The following is a 25,705-nucleotide window of genomic DNA, read 5'->3' on the forward strand; positions in this document are numbered from 1 at the left end:
GGCCGATGTGGTAGTAGTAATGAGGCCAGTGTGCTCAATTCCTGAGACTCTCAATATATCACCGATAGGTATATCGCCCACGAGCCGGAGATCGGTGCAGCGCTAACGGCGGCACGCCCATTGAAGACGGTGAATGGGTGACTTCCCGTAAGGATCTGTAAGGCCGAATAGGATAGATTTCGCTTACAAATCCACTAAGCGAGCGATGCCGAAAAATCGGCAACGACGAGCCAACTTGTCGGTTTACAAGTTGCTCGTACAGACCTTTTATCTGGAAGGGGGGGTCGACCCCCCCTTCCAGACCAGAATGCCCGTTTACAGACTTGAATTTGTCATGCACGTGACCCTCCCTCTTCCTCATTCGCTACTCAGCCCTTCTCAACGGACCTCCGCGTTTATTTCCGCCCCACACGCGCAGGGCCGTACGGGGGCATAAACGTACAGCATAACCTACAGATCGGGGTTTGAACTGTTTATTCTGTGTTTCTGTCGCTACAGATCTTACGGGAAGTCATCCAATGGGTGACTTCCCGTAAGGATCTGTAAGGCCGAATAGAATAGATTTCGCTTACAAATCCACTAAGCGAGCGATGCCGAAAAATCGGCAACGACGAGCCAAGTTGTCGGTTTACAAGTCCCTCGTACAGACCTTTTATCTGGAAGGGGGGGTCGACCCCCCCTTCCAGACCAGAATGCCCGTTTACAGACTTGAATTTGTCATGCACGTGACCCTCCCTCTTCCTCATTCGCTACTCAGCCCTTCTCAACGGACCTCCGCGTTTATGATGTTCTATTTCCGCCCCACACGCACAGGGCCGTACGGGGGCATAAACGTACAGCATAACCCACAGATCGGGGTTTGAACTGTTTATTCTGTGTTTCTGTCGCTACAGATCTTACGGGAAGTCATCCAATGCAGAACACACCTGCGATGGGCGCCCTCGGCGAAATCCGATGGAGACCTCACGGCTTAAATCGGCCGACGGTTGACTCGACCGTTAAGATCTTTAGCTGCTTGCCTTTCGAAATCTGGCAGTGCGGTGACTCTGCTCGCAGTGACGACAACGCAGGACCTTCCGAGTCTCCGATTAGAGCGTTGCTACCCAATTTCCAGTTGCTCATACCAAAACCGCTGCGAATACTTGCCCACAGTGCTTCTACCTGACTCCATGACTTCGAGTGCAGGACCAAGACTCAGGGACCATCTTTTTCCTTCTCAGCCTATGGGGTTGCTCTGGTCTTTCATCTCACAAGTATGGTCTATTATGTCCACTCCCAAGCTGCGCGATCTCAACTATCTGTGATGCAGCCGTTCATCATATATCACTATGGCGCGCACGCACGGATGGTCTGGTCTCCGCGATGCACCTCGCCGGCATGGCAATCCCGTGGTTCCTTCGACTTGCCAACCGGATCTCAGAGTCTTGCTCGACTTGTTCACCACGTTCTCGGCGTATGTCCAGGAGAATCTCGCACGCTGAGGCTGATTCCATCCAATGCCCTCCGCCTTGGCATCTCAGCATCATTAGAGTGTATCTGCAGCACAGGCGAGGTGGGCTGGAACTTGTGCCATGCACTGCATTTTTGGCGGGGCTCCCCGCGGACATCTTTGACTACTGTGAAGAACTTTTACCGCCTGCAGATACACTCTATTGTACTGCTCAGTAGAGAAGGTTCCTGCGTACAAGGTTTCATTCATTCATTCTCTCGCGGGGCTGTGCGTATACCCAGGCTGCTCGCCATCATATGCCGTTCGCATCGTACCGGGGAATGCAATATTTAAGCACGAGTTGTGCATCCTATGCACTAGCTCGACGCTCCTTCGTTCTTCCGTTTGCCTGGCGCACCATCTTTTCTCGTCTTCTCGCAGCCTTCAAATACGTATTCCATCATGCGTTATTCTTTTGCCCTTGTCCTCGCTGCTCTGGTATCGGCCTCGTTGGCTGCACCCGCGGTGGGTCGGCATTTATCATGACGACGGGACGGTCCCTGACGAGCTCATACAGAAACGGCAATTCACCCCGGGACAGAACGTAAACCAGGGTTCTGATCGCCCCGTTATTTTGCAAGCAGATGGTAGTGCTCTCGTCGACGGCATACGTGCCGCCAACGACGACCTCGGATCGCAGATCGCTTGTCTCCTTGATGTGAGTATTCACAGTACCACAACCGGCCCAATGTTCAGAGTCGACATTTCATGCAGGAGAGAGATTGCCTGAGTGCGGACAGGTCCTCCAGCGAATGCACCAACGACCGTATCGGGTGCCAGTCTGGCAACGCGCTCAACGGACTGGTCGCTCCGCTGAATGCGGAGTCCGCAACACCTGGCAAGAGGAGCCTGAACGCACGCCAGTTCGCCACCGGCACAAATGTCAATCAGGGATCAGACCGCCCGGTGATCCAGCAGGCGGACGGGACTGTATTTGTCGACAGCATTCATGCAGCTAATGGCGACCTTGGTTCCCAAATCGCCTGCCTATTAGATGTGAGCTAAAGGCGTCGACTCGAATTGATTGATGGCGCAACTGACGCATGATGTTCTTTGTAGGAGAAAGATTGTCTTGCAGCGGGGACATCTTCCACCGATTGCACGAATCAGCGAATCGGCTGCCAATCGGGCAACGCGCTCAATGGCTTGAGCGCAAAGATGAACAATGAATCGGCTTAGGCATGGTTGTTGTACATCATGTTACATAGCCATGCATATGCCAATTGACATCCCTTGGTGAATAAAGATGTACTTGTTAATACGACTAGTACTGCACGGGAATGACGAGAATGGAAAGGTCACAATTGTCATGACGCTATAAGTAATCAGACTTCGTGTCGCGAAGTACAAGCCCACAAGGGTCAACCACGTGGCCCGAGTGCCCTGTATCTCGGTCACGGGATCTTGCTCGAGGTTCACCCTCGACCTCAGCCGCCACCCTCAGAGTCACCAACAGTGCGCGATACCTCGGCCTCAACGTTGATGCCCCTAGGAGAGGCCAGCAATCTCTAGCTTGGTTGCTGCGTGGAGAACCCTCCTTCAGTGGTCCCTACTCGCGTCTTACACGGAGGATCACAGCCCGCGGTCCATTCGACCTGCTGCTGCCGGCGTGGTGGTACAAGAATAACCTTGTCAGAACTGAGTCGTCGAGCCTCGTGTTTTACATCGTTTGGCCATATAGGCTCGAGTAGTCATCTGAATTCCATTCCCATCCGATACCCCTCCCCTTCTTATACAACTGTACGACATGTACCCACTTGCAGGACCATCGAGGCTAGCAGCATCCGTCCCCACTGCAGGGTCATCGAATGAATCTACCAGACTGCCGACCAAGCACGCCCACGCCCAGGCTCTTGGACGCGGACGATTGGATCTGGAGAATCAACGCTACATTTTCAATGAGCGATCCTTGGCCAAGTTATTCGCGCAGAACTGCAATATGGACTCCCCCGGGGCCGATGGCGAAGTCGTTGATGGAACTGCGCTTGCCGTACCAAGAACAGTGACTGTCACCCGCCCCCCCTCGTTGTCCGATTTCTCCATTATCTCGCCGCCTGGTAGCCCGCGGCAATCGCTCGACACGCTCCAGGACACCCCCACTTGTGGCACACCATTCACGAACGCTTTCGCCACGCAAGGTCGCCGCAACATTGCGCATACTTTCTCTGGGTCCGGCTACCTCACGCCGACCTCTTCATCCACTCACGGATTGGGTCTGCACTTCGGTCCCACCACCTCGCGTCGCTTACGGACGCCATCACCCTCGAAGGGCGCACTTTCGCGAATTTGGGATGCATTTGCATCTCCGGCAAGAAGTTCCAGTCGGGGTAGAAAAGGGAAGGGCAAAGGCTACAGGTCATTCGAGGAGACGTTCGATTATCGCGACATGGACCCATTAGATGGAGAAGAAGGCGAGCTCATCGACGAGGCATGCTTCATCGACGTGAAAGCAGTCACGGGTATCGGTACGTCGGATCTATCTCCTCTTTTCTGCGGATTACTCCGCGGCTGCGGGAGTGTTTCCTCGTCTGGTCTGGTCACATCGCAAGGCGGGAGCTGATGTTCTCTTTATTTCCTGATAGATATACTTTCAGCTCTGCCCCCTGAGCTCGCCTTGAACGTTCTTCTTCATCTGGATCTACCGTCTATCGTCGCATGTCTAAGTGTTTCTCGTACTTGGAGGGCCTTCGCTGAAGACAACGCTGTTTGGCGGGCTCTGTTCGACGCGAGAGATGGTTGGCGCGTTGATCTCAGCCGTTGGTCAAAGACACTCGTCTTGGCGCAATCTGTCCCGATCGTGGAGGCTGGGACAGTGGATTGTACTCATAGGAGGTTGAGTATGAGGTCTATGCGCTCTATGGGGAGCTCCAGGACAACGAAGAGTAGCACCACTCGGAGGATCAATTACAGTTTGTCTTTCAGCAAATTGCCCATCAGTCCGGAGGATATACCCGCACCGCTGATGATTGACTGGAGGAAGCTCTTCCAGTCACGACTTGAACTCGACCGTAGATGGGCGAGCGCAGAACCGAGGGTACTACGGCTTAGCGGTCATTCTGACAGGTTGGTGCCATCATTATCTGAGCTTCAATACCCAGTTCAAATATCACTTGCAGCGTCTACTGTCTAGAGTTCGACTCGAAAAGAATCATCACGGGCTCTCGCGATCGCTCGATCAAAGTTTGGGCGCTAAATACGGGGAAGCTCTTGGGTACCTTCAAGGGCCATGACGGGAGCGTCCTTTGCCTCAAGTTCGACAAGGATTGGGATCTTGACGGCCGAGAATCCTCTGATGCTGACTCGATGACATCATCGTGTGTGCGCAGAAGAGCTCAACCAGGCCTTCTAGTCAGCGGCAGCAGCGATTGCACAATCAAAGTGTGGGATCTCTTTTCGAGCAAGCCGAAGGCCAACGCCCTAGAGGAGGTGAGGGCTGAGGTGAGAGCGGTGCTTAGAGGTCATGCCGGAGGTGTTCTAGACCTCAAGATAGATGATCGGTGGATCGTGAGCTGGTGAGCATTCTATGCATTTCTCTCGAAGTATACTCACCAAATGCATGCAGTTCCAAGGATGCCATCATCCGGGTTTGGGATCGCGAAACCCTGACACCCCACTGCGAGTTGCGAGGACACGACGGCCCAGTGAACGCGGTGGGCTTGCAGAACGGTCGTGTCGTTAGCGCCAGTGGTGATGGCAAGATGATGATGTGGGATGTTCTCACCGGTCAACACTTGCGGACATTCGATGGCCACGACCGCGGACTCGCCTGCATCGACTTCAAGGAGGATTTGATTGTATCTGGATCCAACGACTGCAAGATCAAGGTCTGGTCGGCTTCTACCGGTGAATGCTTGCAGACTCTGTCAGGCCATGATTCCCTCGTGCGCGCACTGGCCTTCGATCCCGCCAGCGGTCGGCTCGTAAGTGCGAGCTACGACCGCACGGTGAAGATGTGGGACCTCCGCACGGGCAGGATGGTTCGCGAGCTCAAGAATAGTCACATCAGCCATATATTCGATGTCAAGTTTGACGTCAGACGGATTGTAAGGTAAGCTATGGGTTTCCTCCTCGGCCTATACAACCGGTGCTTACAACCGGAGCAGCACTTCGCATGATCAGAAGATCGTTGTGCATGACTTCTCCGACGGTTTGGACACATCCGTCTTCGTGTAAGACTGCATAGGTTTTACACGCCTCGATTCATGGACAGCCATCGCTGCATCCACCCGCCATCTAACGTATGATATTGTTTGATATACTTCGCATTTCTTGGAGCAGACGTCCGCTGATATTTCCTGGACGTTATCTGTTGTACATCACGGCTATGTATTGTACCTCGACACCGGATCCCGTCAAACCGTCGCATACCCCATTTAATTCATGTGTGTACTCTCAGGCCGAGGGGCTTGTCCCATATAGTATCCAATGTGATAGCTGCACAAATATCCGCGACAGATACAGAGTAATAAACAATATACCACGACAGTAAAGGGAACCATCTCAGCCGTTCAATGTAGCTTCGTCTGTAGAACTGTCCTTGTCATGTTGATCGGTCTCTGAGGCATGGTCTGAAGAACGGGGGGCATCCTTCGTGGCATCGGCGGCTGTAGGCACGTCTGAGTGCGGGGTTGCTTCGGTAGATGAGGTTGGATCTGGGGTTTCGGTGGGTTTCGACGCGGCGGGAGGTTCAGCGATGGCCGATGCAGGCGGCGGGGCAGTCTCTTCCTGTACCCCCGTCGCCTCTACGAGCTTTGGTGCGTCATCGGTCGCCTTTTGTTCGACCGCCGGGGTCTTTTCCTTGACATCCTCCTTCGCCACATCTGCCTCTGGCGCAGCTGCGATAGCAGCCTGGGATTCCGAGGGTCCGGTGGCGGCCTGAGACGCCAATCCCTCTTCGTCTGCCTCGTCGCTCTTCGGCTCTGCTTCAGCAATCTCTACGTGTTTAACCCCCGTCGTCACCTCCTTCACTTCTTCCTCAGTTTTTGCATCTTCGGTCTCTGATAACGTGGGACGTGGGGACTCTTCCCTGGCGGCGTCCGCTTCCTCTACGACGGTGGGAGGGCCACCTCGGCTCCTCTTCGACGCAAATTGAGCATCCTCGTCGCGTTCCGAGGTGCTGAGCCGGCGCTTGCGGCCGGTTGCGGGGGCGTTGGACGTGGCTATTCGGTGATGATATGTGAATCAATGCGATTGCAGAGGGTCGTGGACTGGGCTCACGATCGTCGTTCCACGAACGGTCTGGACGGGGGAGGACAGAGCCGGATATACGCCGGATGAGGTTGAACATGACTGCAGTGGGGCAGGTGAGGGCGAGGGCGAGGGTCGTTCGCGTGTCGGGGAAGATAGAGAGAACGCGCTTTGACACGTGGCACGTGCCAGACGCGCTACCAAAACAGGCCACAACGCGCTCCACGCCTCCGCGCCGCACGTTTGCCTCGCACATCACACTAGTCCTGGGTCGCCCTCGTGCCCTGTTGGGCATACGAACAACCCCGCAACGTGGAGTTACTAGGTCTCATCAACTCACTCACCTCCTGCTCACCGCATGTGAATGCTTGGTGTCGATGTGGTGCACGCGACGTTGCTGCGTAACCACAAGCTTACTTGCTACCCACACCCGACGAACCACGAAATCCCGCAACGTTTACCTACCTGACACGCTGTCATGGACCGACCTTGGATCAATCCTTCAACCTCGAACTTCAAGGACTTTCCTCATCGCATCTCGGGGGGTTGTCGGCTCGTGCCGAGGCTCGATCTGATTACATAAGCACTGATTGAATCTGTTCTCTTGACTCGGTAATCTACGAACTTGCATTGACGAGGCCAGGCGACCGCAACAAACTGGGATCTCCAACATGACGCTCGATGTGCTGCACTTCATTGACAAGAAGGGAGGCAACTCCCAGGAGATTCGGGACTCGCAGCAGAAACGCGGCCTCTCCGTCGAGTTGGTAGATGAGGTGATCGCCATGTACGAGGAATGGGTCAGGAGTACGTGTAGTGTGACCACTGTAGCAATACCCCTGATATTCAATCTTAACTCTGAATACAAGTGGACTTCGAAACGAACGTGTTGAACAAGCAGATCAACGCCATTCAGAAAGAGATCGGGCAAAAGAAGAAGGTGTGTCCGACAAGAGTCACCCATGCCTTCGGCTCACAGGCGCGACTTCAAGGCGAAAGAGAATGCAGATGAGCTTGTCGCAAAGAAGAAGGATCTCGATGCGCAAGTCGAAGCGCACAAGAAAGCCACGAAGGAATACGAAGCTACTATGCGTCAGAAAGCCTCCACCGTCGGCAACATCGTTGGGAAAAGCGTTCCGATCAGCTTGACCGAAGTATATCAATCATGCAGCTCTCATTCGCCTGTGACTGAGTTGTGATCAGGATGACAATGTCACACTCAGGACATGGCATCCGCAAGGACCCAATGCCCAAGTCGAGCAAAGAAAGGACATCATGCCCCATCACGAAGTGCTGCTACGATTGGATGCGATGGACCTGGATCGCGGTGCGCATCGACCGGCAGGGTCACCGTGAGCCGTACTGATACTTCTCGCTAGGTTCGAAGATCGCCGGCCACCGTGGATACTTCCTCACCAACGACGGCATCGACCTAAATCAGGCACTCATCGCATATGGCCTCGACTTCCTCCGCAAGAAGGGCTATAAGAAGATTCAGCCGCCATTCTTCATGAACAAGGATCAGATGGCAAAGACGGCTCAACTAGACCAATTTGATGAGGAACTATACAAGGTTTGCATGGATTGTCCAGATCGCCCAGGGTCAGGGACGTTCTAACCCCTGTACTCCGCAGGTCATCGGCGAGGATGAGAAGTATCTCATTGCGACCTCCGAGCAGCCCATCTCCGCCTTCCACAGCGATGAGTGGTTCGAATCACCGGAAAAGCAGCTTCCCATTCAGTACGCCGGCTACTCCACGTGCTTCCGCAAAGAGGCCGGCTCTGCCGGACGAGACATGTGGGGCATCTTCCGCGTTCACCAATTCGAGAAGGTCGAGCAATTCTGCATCACCGAGCCAGAGAAGAGCTGGGAGATGTTCGACACGATGATTGCAAACAGCGAGGCATTCTACCAGAGCCTCGGCATCCCTTACCGCGTGGTGGCCATCGTCTCGGGTGCGCTCAACCTCGCGGCCAGCCAGAAGTTCGATTTGGAGGCGTGGTTCCCGTTCCAGGGAGCGTACAAGGAATTGGTGTCGTGTTCCAACTGTACAGATTATCGTACGTTCCATAGGCCCCTATCATTAGGCCCATCCATTGATTCTCACTCCAGAGGCCCGCCGGCTTGAGGTACGCTGTGGCCTGAAGGCGAAGGATCAGACACGGAAAGTCTACGTCCACATGCTCAACGGTACGCTCTGCGCTACCGAGCGCGCGTTATGCTGTCTCGTCGAGAACTACCAAACCCCCGAGGTCCGTCATCCGATCACCAGTATAAAACATTGGCCACTGAAATGCGACGTAAAGGGCCTCGTGATACCCGAGCCGCTCCGCCCATACATGCAAGGAAGGGAATTCCTACCCTGGGTGAAGGAACTCCCCAAGAACCTTCAGAAAAAGACTCAGTAAACAGGTTTGCATTCCAAGGATGGTTCAATCGCTTGTGTCGCTGTGTATCATCGTCTTTCTGTTATCGTTATTATCGTAGATGGCAAACATCTATCAGTGTCAACTTGAGGTGATCGTACATACCTACTTATATCAATTCAGAAACGTATCACCCAATCTAACCATCGAAGCAAGTGGTAGTCCAATCATCACGGGTAAGATCTCGTAGAACCATCTACACTGACCCATGCCAGCAAGACCAATCATAGTCTCGCTGACGCTGGCGCACTGCATGCACCATACTTATCACTAATAAATTTATGTATTTCATAGCCTGGATGGTGTGCGTTAGGTGCGATATGCACACGGAACAAGGGTGTGATATCGGGATACTCACCAAGTTCTTTGGGGTTCTCTTGAACCATCTGGCGAGGAGTTAGCTGGCGGTAACGGCACGTATATGAGAATGCTCACCAAGTGCCCAGCCTCGAGACGAACGTTGGAACAATTAACAGGCCGACGCCAGACTTTAATCTCGGTCTGCCACTCTTCACTGCCGAAACTGAACAGCAGGCAAAGTCATGAGCCGTTGTTCGCGGCGATGATTCGACAAGACTGACACAGATGATCTGGTAGGCATGATCCACCGGAGTTCAATGCGCGGATCCAGGTGCTCCAGTAGTTCAAACACCTCGCGGGCAGTACGCTGTTCGTACAAGATACCTTCCTGATAGAGCGACACCACGTCATCGGCTAGCTGGTCCAGATAGACATCATTCTTGCCTGTTCTCCTGTCATCTTCAGTCTCACGCTTCCATCTGGATTCTCGATCATCCCACACTCTAAGTAGAGGTTCAAAACAGCAGGGTCCCATGCCGAGAAGAATGTTGACTCCTTCAACAATTTAGCGGCATTTTCCCGAGAAGGCCACGTTGCTCGACGGGATACCTTGATGGGATGACCACAAATCAGACGTGGTTGTGGCGGCGAGACGCAGGGTTTCGCTCACGGCAGCGTACACGACAGGATCAATGATCGCATCACCACCATATCTTGCAGCGATGGGAGGGTCAATGAGGATGAGGTCAGCAAAAATGGCAGGATAGGCCAGTGCAGCACGCGTTCTGTGAAGGTCGATTAGTAATCATATCCAGACACCTTAGATCTGACTGACATCGTGACGCCGCCGAAGGAATGACCGACACCAATTATTGTACGGCCGGGAATGCCTTGCACCTTGCGCTGCGATGCCTCAGTTTCATGGATTGGTGTAAGATGTACTGGGAGCTGGCCCGGATGGATTTCTGTCGGAAGATAATGCAGGAAGAAATTGAGTATATCACGAGAGTTGTCAGACCAGTCATCTATTGAAAGGCTGTCAATGTGCTGCTCAAAGCTCTATCGGTAGTGCCTCAAATTTGCAAATACTCACATAAACCGCCTAGATTCTCAGCGTTCAAAAGCGCGGAATCTCCATGTTGAACAGCCTCCCATGCCCAGATCTCGTCAACCTGGATGGCAGTTCTCCGGGGATCCTCAGCATAGTCTAAAACACATTGTATTGTGGGCTCCCATGTCTTGGAAATCGCTTTAGCTGGATCGTGATTTTCTTAGAAGCTAATGCTTCACCTCTTTGGGAAACCCATTTGCATGTGCGAGGAACAATGTTAAGCCCTTCGTGTGTCCGCGCAATGCGTTCCGATGAACGTATCTATTTGCGACAATCCAGAGAGGTCTGTCGTCTGTTTCCGAACCGAATTCCCCAGCTTCATATTTTCGACGGTTCGTCAGAACGAGCTCGACAGTCTCGCCAATGCGCGCCTGACGGTCCTCCTTCGATTCCCCTGGGAGCGCTTCGCGAGGACGTGGTAACTTGGGCGAGCTGCGCGGACTGACCGCCGGCACAATATGCGTTGACAGAGAATACTCAGACGCAAAGCTTGGTTGCCGCGGAGGAGACGGAAGAGGCGGCTTTGTCTGCGAACGGTGTGAAAGAATGGGCAGCAACTCGCGGGGCTTGATGTGTATCCAATCCTCGACGACTGTGGGCTTGGGATACGGGGACGCGGTCATGGCGTGAACAGGGCCAGTGGTACTGCTGTCGGTGTGGCCTATTCAGGTATTCAGCGTACACCTTCGGCTATTGCAAGTCGCCGTTGCAAGTAGTGCGTGATAAATCATACTTGCTCGCTTTGGAAGGAGTACTAAAACTTTTCAAGTATTCTCCTTGATTACATAAGACCCGAAGCCATTCAGAATACTGGTCAACAGGATCACGTACAGTGATTGAAGCAAACCGCAATCATGCATAAGAAGGCGATACGTAGTTCTTCCGTATGCTTGCAAGCCGGAAGGCAATCAAGGGTACCAGGTTCCATTTCCACATACCGACCGTCTGTGGGATAAAATCACACGCACTCCGCCCAGGTTCCCGTTATACAGCGACAGAGGTCCCCGTTTTTCCCCCTCGCGATTTGGCATCCGCCTTCATAGACTGCAGAAGAGATGCCGGGTCCGCTGAAACTGCTACAGGCGATGAAGAATGCTCAGTTCGGGCGGCCATCGACCATCTTCACGTCGCCGAAGAGGCAGATGTCGCGAACATGGAGTGATACTCCACCGGAACTGCTCATCCTCATCCTAGGATATTGGTACGAGGGTCTATATGACCTCGGTCACAGGCAGCTGGAGCGTCTTATGCTCGATTCCGAAAGAGAGGTCGTACGCACAGACGCTGTGATCACTCTCGAACTCAGGAGGCAGCAGCGGATACTGGCGTCAACGATTGCACTCTGCAGATCCTTGTACATGGCTGGCGTTGCGCTGCTCTACTCTCACCCTCGCCTAACGTCCGGGGCTGAGCTTGTCGCGTTTGCGCAGACCGTCATATCTTCCCCAGACCTCGCCAGCCATGTGCGCACCATATCTATTGCGCAGTACGGATCGAGGGATGCGGGTGAACCCGTGCTTCGCAAGCTGCGCACGATCCCCCCGGACATCGCCCACAACGTTCTGACGTCCATCGTCCGCGCCTGTCCCAACCTCGAAAAGCTGGATCTTGCGTGCAAGGGTGAACTGCAGCAATCCGTGTTCCAGTATCCCGTCCTTCATGCGATCCCTCCGGCGTCCCACCTCCGATGCTTGTCGCTCGCGGGACAGTGGACACCCATCTGGGAGTTGCTTTCGCCAAACGCGGACAACCAGCTCGCCGATGTAGAGGAGCTCGAGTGCAAGGTGATTCTGTTTTCCAAGCGCGACCACGCGGACGTCCTTCAAGTCTTCTCTGCGTGTCCTCCACCTTGTTGGACGATACGAATGGCGCGCCTTGACCATGCTCGCGCTACACGAGTTCATCGAGCTCCGGGAGCTGGCATACGGCGTCATCTCACCGTTCATCAACGTCGACTTCGACTTGACCACTATCCAATTTCCGCCTCGCTTTGAAAAGTTGATGATCGGGGAATGGGACCACTGGCTGTGCGCCTCGCATGCAGCAGACCTCCTCGTATGGGTGCGTTCGGAAGCATGTCCCATGTCCCTGAGAAACATCTATATCGCACATGGAGTCCAATCTGAGGAACTCCGAATGAGATTGTCCATGCTTGCCGCAAAGGCCGCCCGGAAAGGCGTCACTGTAACGTGGGCAATGGTCGGTGAGTTCACATCGTGTGTAAATGCTGTGAGATGTACTGGCGCTGACCCTGATGATAGCAACTGCTCGCGTGAAGATCAACGATCCGATGATACAGTTGAAGCTGCTGGGACGGCATCTGAGTGGTTGCCAATGATGTGCAAGATATTACTGATTATCACCATATTTTCGGCCCGCGTGCTATTGAGCAATTCGGTGACGGTTTTGAACCTAGATATAGCAAGGAAGGACTTCGCAGGCGATAGACAATGGAATTTGTACATGTACGATGGTGCTGCAGTCCGAGTGACGTGATACATAGAAGTTCGTTGTGAGTTGCTTGTTGATCACTGCGTTTCATCCCGAGGCACTTGCAAGGTGACCGCCATCGAAGCGTACCGTGCTCGTACATTTCTAGGCTGCGCCCAAGGTTTTCCTAAAGAGAGCCTGAGCGACGACTGAATCGCGGAAACCCATAATGACCTACGATGAGGTCTGATAGTAGACTTAGTAGGCGCTTCCGGGAAACAACAGACGTATTTCGATGGCTGAAATTTGACCGCGATGTCGCGATAGCGCTCGAAGGTTTCGCTGGTGTGGTCTTCATCCATGTCGATGACGTCGCCGAACGCCGCGTTCAGCGCCGTTGGACCTTGACCTTTCAACGGCGTCTCGTCCAATGGCGGGCGACTCTCCTCTCCGAAGGTATCTGTGAGAATGCCGTAGATAGCATCCATCGTCCTGCGCAATACGTAATGGTGAACATCGGGCAAAAAAGGTATCTCCGGAAGGGGGCGAAACCTCAGCTGTTCAGAACCGTTGTCTCCATTTGCCTGTGCACCACCAGGAATTAGATCATTCGCTCGCACAACATCTACGATGTCCCTCCAGCCGCGAGGGCCCGTGCGATGCTGAAGACTCTCTGGCGTTGGCAGCATGTAGGACGCGATCGAGGACAAGAGATCTGACAAAAAGTCGCTGTGAAGCAGGTTCCCAGTGATATAAGGCGGATACAGACCTTCCAGATACCGTTCTGCTTGTTCCGTCAGAAGTTCCACTTCTTTCGACCCTAGCAACTCCTCGTCATCCTCCATTCCATGGGCACGCAAAGCCTTGGACGCGATGACACGGACTTCGTCCGATAGACTCCATTGAGGTGCATATACGTCGTCAGGAAGGAGTGGCCAACGAGTCCAGATTTCGTTCTCCTTGGCCTTCTCTTTGCCCTTCTGTGTGCCCTCTGTGACGCCCGGAAACTCCGCAGGAGGTTCGTAGCTGCCCCGAGAACCATCAGGTTCAAGATCGTCGCGGCCATTATTCGGGAGCGGTGGCGCCTCTGTCGAATGTTTTCTTCGTGTATTGCTCGGGCTGGGTTCTAATGATTGTGTTTCCGTAGCGGACGGCTTTGGGCAAGTCAGATGCGAAGCTAGATCCAGTGCATTGCTCGTGTTCAGCGCGCGTAGTAATGAAGCGTATTCAGATAGCTCCGAATGTAACTCATGAGGCACTCTCTTGCGCTTCCCCATTGTAACGATTGCATAGGTAGCGATGTGGGTACCGTATGGGTCGGCGGTCAGGGTCAAGTAGAAAAAACGAGTTGGTGGCGCAGTGTCAGCTGTGCACGCGCCATCCCGTCTACCGTGATCGCGAGCGCATCCGCTCGATTACTCCTGCCCACTCAGACGTCACCCAATCGAGGTTGACCATGGCTGACGACAACATGGATGTCGATACTCCTGCAACCACCTCAGCACCGGTCAAGGCCAAGGCCAAGAAGGAAGATGGCGGGAGTGGCAAGCAACGGTTCGAGGTGAAGAAGGTAGGATAAGTCGTTCATCTACAACAGCCGTTGGTGGACCACGCATACATTACTGCGTGCTCCTGGCGTGACTGCTATACTCTTGTCCATCTGAACTTGTGCTGATCAACCGATCTTGGTTCGCAGTGGAATGCAGTGGCACTTTGGGCATGGGGTCAGTTCACTTGAGGACCTTCAAGCATACGGCATCGACTGATGCATACTTCTGTAGACATCGTCGTCGACAATTGTGCCATTTGCCGTAACCACATCATGGACCTTTGCATCGATTGCCAAGCGAATCAGGTCTCCGCGACTTCGGAAGAGTGCAACGCGGCGTGGGGCATCTGCAATGTGAATCCGCCTCTAGATACGCGCCATTGCTAGTTTCTGAAACATATGTGTAGCACGCCTTCCATTTCCATTGCATCTCGCGTTGGTTGAAGACGCGCAACGTTTGCCCGCTCGACAACCGCGAGTGGGAACTGCAGAAGTGAGTCATCCGTGTCATCGCGTTATCGTGGTCGACTGACACATCCCACTCCGTGCAGGTACGGCCGATGAGCCACTCACCCAACTGTCGCCATCGCCTTCATCCTTGTCGCAAGTTGTATCCTGTCTGTTCCGCGCTGCTGTAATATACGGATCGTGTTCTGATCTCGCAATCTCATAAAGTCGAAAAAGGAAGATTCCCATTATGAACACATCAGTAATAATACTCGATAGCAACGAAGTCCGATGTTATGGCTACACAAGGTCATGCACTGGAGGCGGTCGTTCTAAAATGATGCACGGATGAGGTCGTGAACTCCGCGAAAGGGGGGGTATCTATTTGTAGAGCTTCTGTTCGGCGAACTTCCACAGGTTGAGCGGGTTGTTGTACGTGTCCTTGGTGTAGGCGAAGCGAAGCTGGGCGTGCTCGTTCATGTAGGCGATAGGTGTCTTCTCGTCGAGCCAGCTCCAAGCTGTTCAGGCACGCGTTCATCAGTAAGCTGCATCAATTCTGACAAAGCTGAACGTGCACCCACCAGTTCGCCAGTTGACGCGCATGTTGCCGTTGACCAGGATCGGCGGGGGCGCGAGGGGGTCGTCTTGCAGGTTGGCGGTGATAATCTCCGAGTCAAGGTCGGGCCAGTCGAGCACCTGGTTGCCCGCCATGCCCTTGAACTGCATCTTGCGCCCGGGCTTGCCGCCGAAGATCGCGACGGAGGTGTTGTGCCTCTCGTACATGAGCGTGCTGAACATGGCGCAGGTCGAGGCGCAGTTGCCGTTACCGACGATCTTGACGTTCTCGAGGGCGAACGGAGGATCCTCGGGTAGGTCGACGTCGTAGGGCTCGCAGACGTCCTCGAAGCGCTGCGAGGTGGCGTCAGAGCGTCCGTTGATCGTCACCTTGACAGAGGGCTTGATGTAGTTGTAGTCCTCGGGTTGTGCGGTGCCGTTGAGGAAAGCCCCTGAATGAATATGAGTACATGCGCGTAAAAGTAGGATGAGAACGTACAGTCAACGGGGGAGTAGTTGGTGATGCCGGTGAGGTTCAACTTGATGTTGTTCGCGACGATCTTCTGCGCCAGCTTGCTCGCACGAGCCGTCGACTGGAAGCCTCCGTAGCCGAACTTGGAGCCAGCGAGGTACTGGTGCAGGAAGACACCAAGGCAGACGTATCCACCGCCGTTGTTGGTCAAGTCGATGATGAGGTTCTTGGCGCCAGCCTTCTTGATACCCTTGATCGCGTTGACGACGTCCGACTGGAAGCCGACGTAGTCGTCAGGCTCGAACGAACCGACGAACATGACACCCGTCTTGTTGCCCGGAAGGACGTAGGACTTGATCACACCCTCGGAACCGGCGGTGGAGCTGATGTTGGGCTGGTACTGGGGAGGGAGGGCAAGACCGTTGCTCGGGTGTTTGTCGATCACGTTCGCCTTGGCGCGCGGCCGGCTCACGGTGCTCTGGCGTTCACCGTCGCCCTCCGTAGCGTAGTTCTGGCCGTTAGTCGTGTTAGTGGCGACGCAGTTGTTCTCCCAGTAAGACGCCTTGTCGGTGAAGTTGGCGCCCAGGTAGTCAGCAACGAAGGGAACCCTATCGTACAGATACGTGTTAGCGGCGTCGTGAACGATTAACGCATAGGCGAACTGACCAGACGGTCTCCGACTTGGTAGAGTTGGCAGGGATAAGCTTCATCTTGATGCCGTCACGGTCCGCGAAGGAGGGTCCAGCACCATCTCCGAGACGCTGGCTGAACGCGTTTGACTGGATACGGTAGCTGGAGAAGACGCTGTTGACACGGATGCCATGATCGAGGTAGTTGCCGGAAACCTTGTTCGCGATCTCGTCGACATAATCGTACGCGCTCTTGCCCTCGATCTCAAGCACTTTGGCGCCTGCAATGCGCTTCCAGTCGAACTTGAGTTCGTCCAGGACGTCGGTATAGCCGGAGCCGAGCTGGGAGATGAACTCGACGGAGTCCGGGGCGACGTAGACATCCTGCTCGCCGTTCTCCTCCAATGACACCAAGGGCGCGGGGAGAATGGACTGGATGGTGAGGTAGCAGCTAGGGAACCAACCTGAGAGCGGTGCGGCATTAAGACCGTGGCCGTGATCGTTTATACGAGTTCGAGGCTTACCAGTGTGACCGTCGTTCAAAGACGTGGTGAAGTTGTACAGGTCCCGGTTGAAGTCGTAATCGGTCTGCGGGAGGGTCATTAAGAGCGCAAGGCACGAAGACGATTCGGGTATCTTACCTCGTACTTGGCCTTACTGATACGGTCGACTTCGCCCCGGATGTCGACCGTCGACTGCTGGAACGGCGCGGGGGACTCGTAGTAGTAGTCCTCGAACGTGAAGAAGTCGAAGACGCGCGCGACGTTGTCCATCACGTTCTTGCGCAGCGTCTCGTTGAACGCGAACGACTTGTGGCAGGCGAGTGCCTGAGAGGGGATCAAGAACTCCTTGCCGGCGATGGCCGCACAGGGGTCGTGGTGTTTTGCGGCTGCGTCGGACGGCACGGCGAGGGTGGACGCAGGGAGGCTCAAGGCCGCGAGGGCCGCGAGAGCAGCGAATGCGGCAGGCATCTCGTCCTTGGGGAGGAGGGAGGTGGGGCGGAACAGGGGAGGATGCGAGGAACTCGGGGAGCCTGAGCAACGAGAGAGGGGGCTTGGGCATTACTTATAGGAGCGCGGGGCGAGGGTCGATCGGATGGTTGGGATATGAGACCTCGTGCCAGAACGCTGAGGCCGGCGACTGTCGGTGCGATCGGTGATCGTCGCGTCGGTCGTGGCCATGACGCCGACGTCCAGCCAGAAGCCAGTGGCTGTGACCCCCGCGCTTCTCCAATCCAAGCACGCGTCGCACGCGTCGGGCAGGCCAAGAGCACGCGCATCTTCGCAACAGGATCATCGTCGCGTGATAGGAGCGATGCACATCGTACAGCCCATTCCGTTGTCTAGCTCTCTAAACTACGCGTTACGCATAACCAGGGGCAAATATCGATACACGTGAAAATATCGGCTCGTTCATCGTCAAACATGTCAAGCAGCAGCAGTCGTGCAAGCAACACCATCACGCACGCACATTATTATAACGATATCAATCGACTCCGAGCGTGCTACGAAGCAGCCGAAGCTGTCGCATTCGCCGCAGTTGGCCGCACGGTCGCATCGGTGCCTTCCACAAAGTGCCTCGCAGCTATCCGCGGCGTGGGCGGCGAGGACGAAGAAGCGGGCGAAGGTGTCTCGGGCTCCAGCTGCACGCCGCTCGCAGACGTGGGCGTGGACGGCGTCACCGATTCGAGCGCCGTCGCGTACGACACGTACGAGCTCGCGCGGGACTCGGCTCTCAACGGTTCCGTCGGCGGAGGCTTGAAGGACGAGGGCGGGACCACCGAAGGCATGACCGGCGTCACGGAAGCCGTCGATGGACCCGCGTCGGGGGAGGTGGTGGATGTCGTCGGCGCCGACTCCTCCGGAATAGGTTCCTCGGCGATGCCCGGAGGCGAAGCGTCTGCTGGTGAGCTATGGTCCGTCGACTCCGCTACGGGCAAGCTTTCAGTTGTGGAGCCGGACGCAGCGGAAGCACCGCTGCCTGTTCGCGCATGCGACGCCAGCGGCGAGGGCCCTGCGTTGTCCGTCGAAGCTCTCGTCACGCTCTCGAAATCGGGAGGCGGCACCAGATCCGCTCTTGACGTTGACGCCGCGAACGCGATGGCCTCCGCTCCATACGGGACTCCGAACCGGCCGAGCGATTCCCTGCTCGAAATGAGCCTGATCTGGTCAGGAGTGGGCCCCGATCTGGGGTAGACGATCTCCGTCCGCGTGAGTGTATGCGGCAGAGGGGCCGAAATTGAGTTGAGCGAGATGAGCGAGGGCGAGGTGAGGTTCAATCGCGAGGCCGAATGGGATTGATTTAGCGTGTTGTGCGAGCTCATGCGGGAGAGCGAGCGCAAGAACGAGGAGCCCCCGGACTGAGAGGGTCGGTGCGTAGGCCGGAACTGGGAATTTTCCGGCGTGGTGGCGGATGCTCTACCTCCCGCGGGAGACGTTTGGCTATCGGCGGAAGCGTTCGAAGCTCCACGAGCATGGCCGGACTGCGGAGTGGCAGCACTTTGCGCTCGTCCGAAAAAGGTGCGGAAGCCGGAACGCCGTGGGGCGTTATTGGACGAACGTTCGGGAGAAGCAGGAGGTGTATTGAGACTCGTGGTATTGGTAACCTCTGCCGTTGGGGGACTTGATTCGTAGGGTGGAGCGTCGCCCCTTGGATCAGGGAGGTCATGACTGTCGTCCGTGCCAGGGACTGTGTCGAGGCTTGGGCGAACAGGGCTCGTAGCGGTGGGTGGAAGGAGTTGCGCGGTGGATAAATCAGGGTCGTTATTTTCGTTCTCGTGCTCATTCTCGTTAAGCAGCAGCGGTTCGTCAATCGGGCTGTCCTGTATTCTGTCGTAAGTAGGCCGCGGGCTGCCAAGGTCGGCGGAGCCGCGAGGGCTGTCCGTTTCTGGTACGGAGGCCATGACCACCGTCAGCTGCGCGGTCGTCACATTCTCGTCATCCGTCTCCTCCGGACCTCTGTGTTTGTTCAGAAGGGGTGAGTGGAAGGACAGCAAGCAGGTTCAATATTGCACTTGCCTGTACACGACGAGCTCCTGCTCCTGCGGCTCCTTGTTGTACGCAGGAAGAGACTTGGTCGACATTTGGCTCGGAGTGCGCCTGTTGCGTCGCGGCCGCCTCTGTGTCTGCGCGGCCGTCGCAGTAGTGGCCGCTGCGCCCGGCCGCCCCGCAAGCTGCTCGGCGGTCACCTCCGCGGTGACGCCGCCCGTCGTCTGCACGACATTCCGTCGCGTGCCGGACGAGCTTGCGCGAAATCTTCGGTAGATAAGGGCGCCCGCGATGGCCACGAGCACGAGCACGACGACCAGCACGGGTACCTGCGAATGCGCCCACGATAAGACGGAGTGAGAAATGATCGGCACGTCATGTCAGCGGCGCACACTCACCCAAGTGCTCGTCCCAACACCATCATGAGTCGCCCTCCTCAGTTTGGAGGGAGCCGCAAGCGCCGGGGCAGGAAGCCATAGCAATGACAGCATCCGCGATCCGGGCAGTGACGCTCGCAGTAGCCTGAGCGGACCTGAGCGCTCGGTGCAGTGGGCCATGAGGAGTAGAGAACCGAATGAGAGGTCGGATGGTCAGGATGAGGGGATATCGCAAAATGGCCCGGGATGCATACGAGCGCCGCACACGGGTCGTTTGTGGAGACGGTCAGAGCAATTCGTGTTCGTGCTTGCGCAAGGGCCGACCCCGTCCAGGCCGAGCCCCGGGGGCGGTGCTGCTCTTAGGGGCCTTGCCATAACAGGCCTCTCGGGAGGATGTTGGGCGGCGTCGAGCCGGGAAGACGAGAAAGCGGCGATAAAATGGGAGCGCAAGGGGACGTGCACGGACAGGAAGCGCAGATAAGAGGGCAAGGCCCGACACGAATGTCATCTAGTGTGATCACTCCCGTATCATAGTCCAACGTCATCTCACCAGAGCGTGCCTGATGCAGCGACCACGGGCATCCGCGTGCAACTCGGACAGTATCTATCATGAACACACCCCATGAGCTCGAGGACCAGCTGCGGATGCGTTTCAGTCACAACAGTCTAGATACAGATTGGATACTAGTCACAGCTCCATCCATCACTGTATCTTCTCCCCGAGGATATCTTCCGCGTTCGTCTCACAGAACCTCCAGAACTGATCGCCAAGAGCCTCATCCTGCGCCTGCGAGCTTTCCGTTCCCGGTTTCCCGTAGGGCTCCTGATAATAGTTGCCCTGATATTCGTGCATGTTCTGCGCGTTGATCTCGCTGCAAGTCGTCGCCCACAGGCAAGGCTCCGCACCTTCCTCGGCCGACTTGCCCACCATGCGCGTCAAGCTGTTGGCCAAATCCCCGAGCTTACCGTAGCTCTCCGACCACGCCTCCTGCATGTCCGTGTCCACGGTGCCGGGGTGAACGGACGTCACGAGGATCTTGTCGTCAAGTAGGTGGCGCTTCACCAGCTGATGCGCGAAGAGGATCAGGCCAAGCTTGGAGCGCCCGTAGCCGCGAATGCCGTCGATGGGCTCGTTGATCTCTTCTTTGGAGGCAAACTGCGCGGTCGGGGAGGCGCGGTGCAATTCCGACGACTGCATGCAGATGCGGACACTCGCGGGCGGTAGAGATGCCGCCGTCTTGCGAAGGAGCGGGAGAAGGCGCAGCGTGAGCACCCAGTGTGCCAGATTGTTAATCTGGATCAGTGACGGTCAGCATCATCAGGTAATACTCAGTACGAGTCATGCCCTTACAGCATAGTGATTCTCCAAACCGTCCTTGGTCAACGCAAACGGAGCTTGTCCGATACCGCCATTGTCGATCAAGATGCCAAGACGGTCCTGCTCGCTCGCTATCTTCTTGGCGACGCGGTCGACTTGCTTCAGATCGCCGAACTCGCACTGGTGATACTCCACCCCTCCTCCGGACGCGCCGGCCTCCCTGTTGAGCTCTTCCTCCGCCTTGCGGCCGTGCTCGGGATTCGCGGAAACGATGAGGACGCGTGCGCCGGCGCGGGCCAGCGCGAGCGCCGCATAATAGCCGATGCCAGCGCTGCCGCCCGTGACGAGCGCGGTGCGTCCGGTGAGGGCGGGTATTTGGGATGGACGGAAGCGTGTGGTGAGGAGCGTCGCGGGGTTGAGGGTGTCTAGTCCTAAAGGCATGGTGATGGTCGAGTGAGCGGGTCGTCGACCAGCGTGTTCGCATTATAAAGGTGCTGCTGGACGGGACGGGAGGGGATCGGCGATATGACGATGCGAGTGCTTGGTTGACGTGACGGACGCCGTTCCATAACAAGTATGTCGTTCGCCAAATCGAGCATCTCCCTACTCCCACCTCGGCGGCACACGAGTGGCACTCCGGCATCTGGTTACACGGGTCATATCATTATTGATTCGCTAATGTCAGGCTACAACAAGCGACAGCATATCAGCCGTCGGTAAAGGGTCAAAACGCGGAACGTCATGCAGTACCTCCAGTCATCACCTCAAACAAGCCTTCTCCTGGCCGTTTGGACAACCGCTCGCTCCAGAACCGCATGATGGGTTCCCATTCCTCTCGAGAACGCGGCATCCCCTCTTGGCCTCTCTTCACCACCTCGGTCAAGGTCGCGAACCCCTTCTTGAACGCTGCCGTAACTTTGGCATCCGCCGATCGAGCGAACAGAAGGACGTGTGTCGGACAAGGAGACGAGGGGGTTGGGTATGAAAGTAAGGGCCCGGAAATAGTCACCACCGACCCCAGAAACGCCCGACGAGCGAGGGACACCTCTTTCCCCGAGCTAGACAGCTCATTGAGCCACCATCTCAGGGCGACTTCCGCGGCGACACTGCCCCCTTGTGCGAACCCTAGGAGGTGAATTTTGTCCGTCCTCCAGTGACATTCCTCCGTAAGGTATCGAAGCACCTTGGTGAGCAATTCCAGCGCTCGTGTCGGATCCGGGTTGGGGATGATATCGCCGAGAGGGTCAAATGACGTGTACCACTGAAAGGCTCGTTCCTCGAGAAAGGGAATCCTGAAGGAGGCGATCAGCGAATTTCGGCCCTTCGCAGGACCCGACTCACTGCTGAGGCGCCCTCAAAGCGAGCACGGCGGTCTGCGGCAGACGCAGCTGTCGTCCAAGGCTGGCGAAGGGCTCGTGACTGTCACCTGTAAATGCATGAGCCGCGTGCATCTATGAGAACGTTCAGCGAGCGGCACACCAAGCCCGTGAAGCAACACCAACAGGTTCTCATCCGTGCCATCGTCACTGGGGAAGTACGCGAACGGCACGGGAATACTATGCGGCTGAGGCGGAGGTTTGACTCTTGGTTCGTTTAGACTATAGTCGTCCTTGACATGCATGGCATTCGACATCGTAAGATCGTAGAGCTCGGGGAATGTGTGGTACTACGCAAACTAGAGGACTGACAGACTGCAGAGGCTCAGATTGAGACTAAGGTGATATCTATCATGACGTGATCATCACGTGCATCTCGAGCTGAACCGGCTTTTGTTGCCGATCAAACCTCGTCTTTCTTCCGCCGCCGCGTAAGAAATGGCACATTCTCAATTGCAAAGCCTTCGTTGCCGATTGCAAGAGGCGTTGAATCAGATCACAGCTTATCGTCCGTCCGTTAACGAACCTCCCGTCATCGATTCTGCGAGTCAAAGTAGCGGGACAGGTCGAGCAGACAGCGCACACAGCATATCGGGTCTACGGCTTCTCCGGGATGAGGTCAAACGTGATCTCTACGCATTGGACCAGGCGAGTTCTGGACGAATAGATCGCTGTCCTACCAGATAATCGCAACCGTTGAAATCACCAGTCTGACAATGTATGTAAATAGTTTCTGGCTCGTCCTGGATGCGACAGCTTACCTGCGCCATCGACGAACGCGCCTTACCTATTAGCGGTATGGAAGGCGTTGCTTAGCGCACCTCCCCCGATCACATACGTATGGAGGCATTTTCCAATATCCCTCGACAGTAAAGGGGCGACCTCTTCTCGTAGAAATGCCCGCACCCGCGACCCGGGCGTCAAAGTCGACATTGTCGCAGACGACGGGAGGCAGTGGATACGCGTAAACACGTAAGTCAACGACGTATCTTTCTGCACAGACAAAGTGATGAAACGCGCTGCTCCTCCAAGAATAAAAAATTCGCGAATACTAGCCGAACTGCGTGAAATGGACTCGTATTCAACGGGATCTGACTCCGACTCCGAAATCGACGACATACCTTCTTCCCGGGTCGTCGATGCAGGTGGTAATGAAGGGAATTCGCTCCTGCGCATGGGTCGCTCGCTACTGGATGCCGCTCTGGTAAATCCTGTGAACTACTCTGACTGTTCCGTGACACCCACCGTGACTATGCTCCTCCCTCGGCTGGACCTCTCAAATGCATGCGATTTCGACCCACGAATACAGGAAACTGTAGTTTTGCTCCGCAAGTGGGGCATTGATACACGCACGGGAGAAGAGGCCATAAGCCTCGATGAAAATCTGCATGAACGATTCGCCTCGCATGGTCCAAGCACACGGGAACTTCGAATCACCACAAGGATCAATCTTGATCTCTCAATGCTCATCGCTCTGGTCTCCGATCTCACACATTCACCCTTGCCATCAAATGAAGATGAGGCTAGGCAACGCTTCGTACCCTCAGAGAGCTACCGACTCTGGAAAAATGGTCGCATAGCTTCAGGATATCGTACCGGAGCTCAAGATGACGGTTCCGATATCAAATATTCCCGGGCTCTTACAACTCAAGTCATACAAGAGATGCGCAGCAGTCTTCTTCTAGATATTCACGACAGGTTACAATCCGCATCTCCTGGCGCGATCCGATACGAAGGGGCAGTCACGGATCAGCCTGTTCAGCACTCGACATTGAGTGATGTAGAGTTCTGGACAACCCCTGATGCGCGCGACCGTTGCTTCCGCATCGTCGAGAAGATCGGAGGACCTCATGAGAAGCGACGGTTCTCAGCTCTCTTCCCAGATTGTAGCGGAATGTGCCTGACTGAACTTCAGGCGCAGACAATGTACTGGAAAAGCTCACGCTTCGGCGCAATGTTTCTGCCCTTCGCTCCGATCCATGTTTTCCCTGACAGCATTCCCACTTCCCAAGAGTTGCCCGATGAAACGGATAACACGGATCCGTTCTTCGCCGTGCTCAAACAAACCTGCTCTATGATTCTTTCTTCAGGCACCATACCCGGCGCGAGAACACCCAACGAGAGTGCCTCTACATCAAGCACTTCAGCCCCTGGATTAAATGACGAAATCGAGCCTGCTGCAGTGACTATTATGGACCCCAAGCTCACCGTGCATACCGTGCAAAGTATGCTGTGGGGGGCTTCTCGAGGATGGACGACTATGACGGCCAACAGGGGCAGTGTCAAAGCGGTTCTGAAGCACATGCAAAGAATGGCAACTCTCGACGCTTCGCTGAGAATGACGAAGGCGGCGCAAACGACCCTAGCGGCGGTCTGGACCGTGGAACCGCGAAGTTTGGCGGAAGCAATGCGTTTCGACTTCCAGGAATGAAAGTGAGCTGGGATCGTGTCGATCTCTTCGCAACAGCGTCCTTATCTTGATATGGAGGCGTCGGAATATTCGATGTCGGCGCTGTCCGGCGGTCTCATCGTACCTTAGCCGTCGGTCATGGTATGAACATTTCAAGTTTCTGCACCTTCGCTTCGCCTGAAACAGAGGGTGGAAATGCGCAGATCATCCATCCTCTTAACCTGACACCAGGCCTCGGATGACCATGCTACCTGATTCTTATGCGTTCAAGGCGTGTCTCACATGTTACTTCGGACACCAACGTGCAGCAATGGCATGGAGGTAGCCAGCTTCCCTCACCATGGAGCAATATCAGCGCACATGAGAAGTAGAATAGCAATCGAGTAGTAGTAACGTGCTGTGGTGCTTTTACTAACGTGTAGCATGTCCAAATTGCTATCGGGCCGAGCGCTGCCGCGTTGCTGTGTCCCTTCAGACGATCTTGAAGCTTGGTGGTCCGATCGCGCCGTTGGGTGTTAGTATGCGCCACGATGCTGGTGTTTGTACCAACGATGGTCCTACCTAATCTCCAGATCCGTGTCTCTCGGGCCATCGGCAACAGAATAATTCTGGTTTCACGTTGTCAAACGTCTTCTCGAACC

At 55.4% G+C, this 25,705-nt stretch overlaps 12 protein-coding genes across 12 annotated transcripts; 6 read left to right on the forward strand and 6 right to left on the reverse strand.

Annotated features, from left to right (window-relative positions):
* Window positions 1–1,891: 1,891 nt before the first annotated feature.
* On the forward strand, window positions 1,892–2,668 carry PUNSTDRAFT_130103 (uncharacterized protein; the record flags this gene model as incomplete). The annotated part of the gene is made up of 4 exons (XM_007379331.1): window positions 1,892–1,954; window positions 2,007–2,147; window positions 2,204–2,485; window positions 2,549–2,668. 4 exons carry the CDS (start codon window positions 1,892–1,894, stop codon window positions 2,666–2,668), a joined length of 606 nt encoding a protein of 201 aa, XP_007379393.1.
* A 568-nt stretch (window positions 2,669–3,236) lies between these two features.
* On the forward strand, window positions 3,237–5,866 carry PUNSTDRAFT_124012 (WD40 repeat-like protein; the record flags this gene model as incomplete). The annotated part of the gene is made up of 6 exons (XM_007379332.1): window positions 3,237–3,954; window positions 4,072–4,552; window positions 4,606–5,001; window positions 5,052–5,537; window positions 5,673–5,727; window positions 5,768–5,866. The coding sequence occupies 6 exons, from the start codon at window positions 3,237–3,239 to the stop codon at window positions 5,864–5,866; spliced, it is 2,235 nt and encodes a 744-aa protein (XP_007379394.1).
* Window positions 5,867–5,916: 50 nt separating this feature from the next.
* On the reverse strand, window positions 5,917–6,791 carry PUNSTDRAFT_49261 (uncharacterized protein). Its single transcript, XM_007379333.1, has 2 exons — window positions 6,707–6,791; window positions 5,917–6,648 (listed from the first exon to the last, which is right to left on the reverse strand). Exons 1-2 carry the CDS (start codon window positions 6,774–6,776, stop codon window positions 5,990–5,992), a joined length of 729 nt encoding a protein of 242 aa, XP_007379395.1. The 5' UTR covers window positions 6,777–6,791; the 3' UTR covers window positions 5,917–5,989.
* A 523-nt stretch (window positions 6,792–7,314) lies between these two features.
* Window positions 7,315–9,247, forward strand: PUNSTDRAFT_80885 (seryl-tRNA synthetase). The gene is made up of 8 exons (XM_007379334.1): window positions 7,315–7,483; window positions 7,546–7,616; window positions 7,669–7,830; window positions 7,880–8,003; window positions 8,056–8,249; window positions 8,311–8,737; window positions 8,790–8,929; window positions 8,984–9,247. Exons 1-8 carry the CDS (start codon window positions 7,348–7,350, stop codon window positions 9,083–9,085), a joined length of 1,356 nt encoding a protein of 451 aa, XP_007379396.1. The 5' UTR covers window positions 7,315–7,347; the 3' UTR covers window positions 9,086–9,247.
* Window positions 9,248–9,264: 17 nt separating this feature from the next.
* On the reverse strand, window positions 9,265–11,158 carry PUNSTDRAFT_96391 (uncharacterized protein). Its single transcript, XM_007379335.1, has 9 exons — window positions 10,694–11,158; window positions 10,497–10,641; window positions 10,239–10,428; window positions 10,074–10,188; window positions 9,848–10,012; window positions 9,685–9,791; window positions 9,539–9,626; window positions 9,462–9,489; window positions 9,265–9,398 (listed from the first exon to the last, which is right to left on the reverse strand). Exons 1-9 carry the CDS (start codon window positions 11,135–11,137, stop codon window positions 9,328–9,330), a joined length of 1,353 nt encoding a protein of 450 aa, XP_007379397.1. The 5' UTR covers window positions 11,138–11,158; the 3' UTR covers window positions 9,265–9,327.
* A 1,951-nt stretch (window positions 11,159–13,109) lies between these two features.
* PUNSTDRAFT_130108 (uncharacterized protein) lies at window positions 13,110–14,221 on the reverse strand (the record flags this gene model as incomplete). Its single annotated transcript, XM_007379336.1, has 3 exons — window positions 13,110–13,131; window positions 13,183–13,190; window positions 13,232–14,221. The coding sequence occupies 3 exons, from the start codon at window positions 14,219–14,221 to the stop codon at window positions 13,110–13,112; spliced, it is 1,020 nt and encodes a 339-aa protein (XP_007379398.1).
* Window positions 14,222–14,327: 106 nt separating this feature from the next.
* Window positions 14,328–15,187, forward strand: PUNSTDRAFT_80891 (Rbx1 protein). Its single transcript, XM_007379337.1, has 5 exons — window positions 14,328–14,514; window positions 14,641–14,668; window positions 14,726–14,847; window positions 14,901–14,986; window positions 15,045–15,187. The coding sequence occupies exons 1-5, from the start codon at window positions 14,401–14,403 to the stop codon at window positions 15,055–15,057; spliced, it is 363 nt and encodes a 120-aa protein (XP_007379399.1). The 5' UTR covers window positions 14,328–14,400; the 3' UTR covers window positions 15,058–15,187.
* Window positions 15,188–15,327: 140 nt separating this feature from the next.
* On the reverse strand, window positions 15,328–17,522 carry PUNSTDRAFT_24244 (uncharacterized protein; the record flags this gene model as incomplete). Its single annotated transcript, XM_007379338.1, has 6 exons — window positions 15,328–15,458; window positions 15,522–15,947; window positions 15,995–16,575; window positions 16,634–17,060; window positions 17,121–17,184; window positions 17,238–17,522. Coding segments are annotated over 6 exons (1,914 nt in total), but the record flags the coding sequence as incomplete, so codon positions are not given.
* A 498-nt stretch (window positions 17,523–18,020) lies between these two features.
* Window positions 18,021–18,791, forward strand: PUNSTDRAFT_41683 (uncharacterized protein; the record flags this gene model as incomplete). The annotated part of the gene is made up of 1 exon (XM_007379339.1): window positions 18,021–18,791. The coding sequence occupies one exon, from the start codon at window positions 18,021–18,023 to the stop codon at window positions 18,789–18,791; it is 771 nt and encodes a 256-aa protein (XP_007379401.1).
* Window positions 18,792–19,597: 806 nt separating this feature from the next.
* PUNSTDRAFT_41684 (NAD(P)-binding protein) lies at window positions 19,598–21,719 on the reverse strand (the record flags this gene model as incomplete). The annotated part of the gene is made up of 5 exons (XM_007379340.1): window positions 19,598–19,912; window positions 19,982–20,115; window positions 20,580–20,599; window positions 20,668–21,254; window positions 21,312–21,719. The coding sequence occupies 5 exons, from the start codon at window positions 21,717–21,719 to the stop codon at window positions 19,598–19,600; spliced, it is 1,464 nt and encodes a 487-aa protein (XP_007379402.1).
* A 298-nt stretch (window positions 21,720–22,017) lies between these two features.
* Window positions 22,018–22,911, reverse strand: PUNSTDRAFT_56226 (alpha/beta-hydrolase; the record flags this gene model as incomplete). Its single annotated transcript, XM_007379341.1, has 3 exons — window positions 22,018–22,570; window positions 22,620–22,704; window positions 22,758–22,911. The coding sequence occupies 3 exons, from the start codon at window positions 22,909–22,911 to the stop codon at window positions 22,018–22,020; spliced, it is 792 nt and encodes a 263-aa protein (XP_007379403.1).
* Window positions 22,912–23,507: 596 nt separating this feature from the next.
* On the forward strand, window positions 23,508–24,461 carry PUNSTDRAFT_23300 (uncharacterized protein; the record flags this gene model as incomplete). The annotated part of the gene is made up of 2 exons (XM_007379342.1): window positions 23,508–23,626; window positions 23,687–24,461. Coding segments are annotated over 2 exons (894 nt in total), but the record flags the coding sequence as incomplete, so codon positions are not given.
* Window positions 24,462–25,705: the final 1,244 nt, after the last annotated feature.

This window comes from Punctularia strigosozonata (assembly GCF_000264995.1).
Source record: "Punctularia strigosozonata HHB-11173 SS5 unplaced genomic scaffold PUNSTscaffold_1, whole genome shotgun sequence".
Taxonomy (NCBI): Eukaryota; Fungi; Basidiomycota; class Agaricomycetes; order Corticiales; family Punctulariaceae; genus Punctularia; species Punctularia strigosozonata.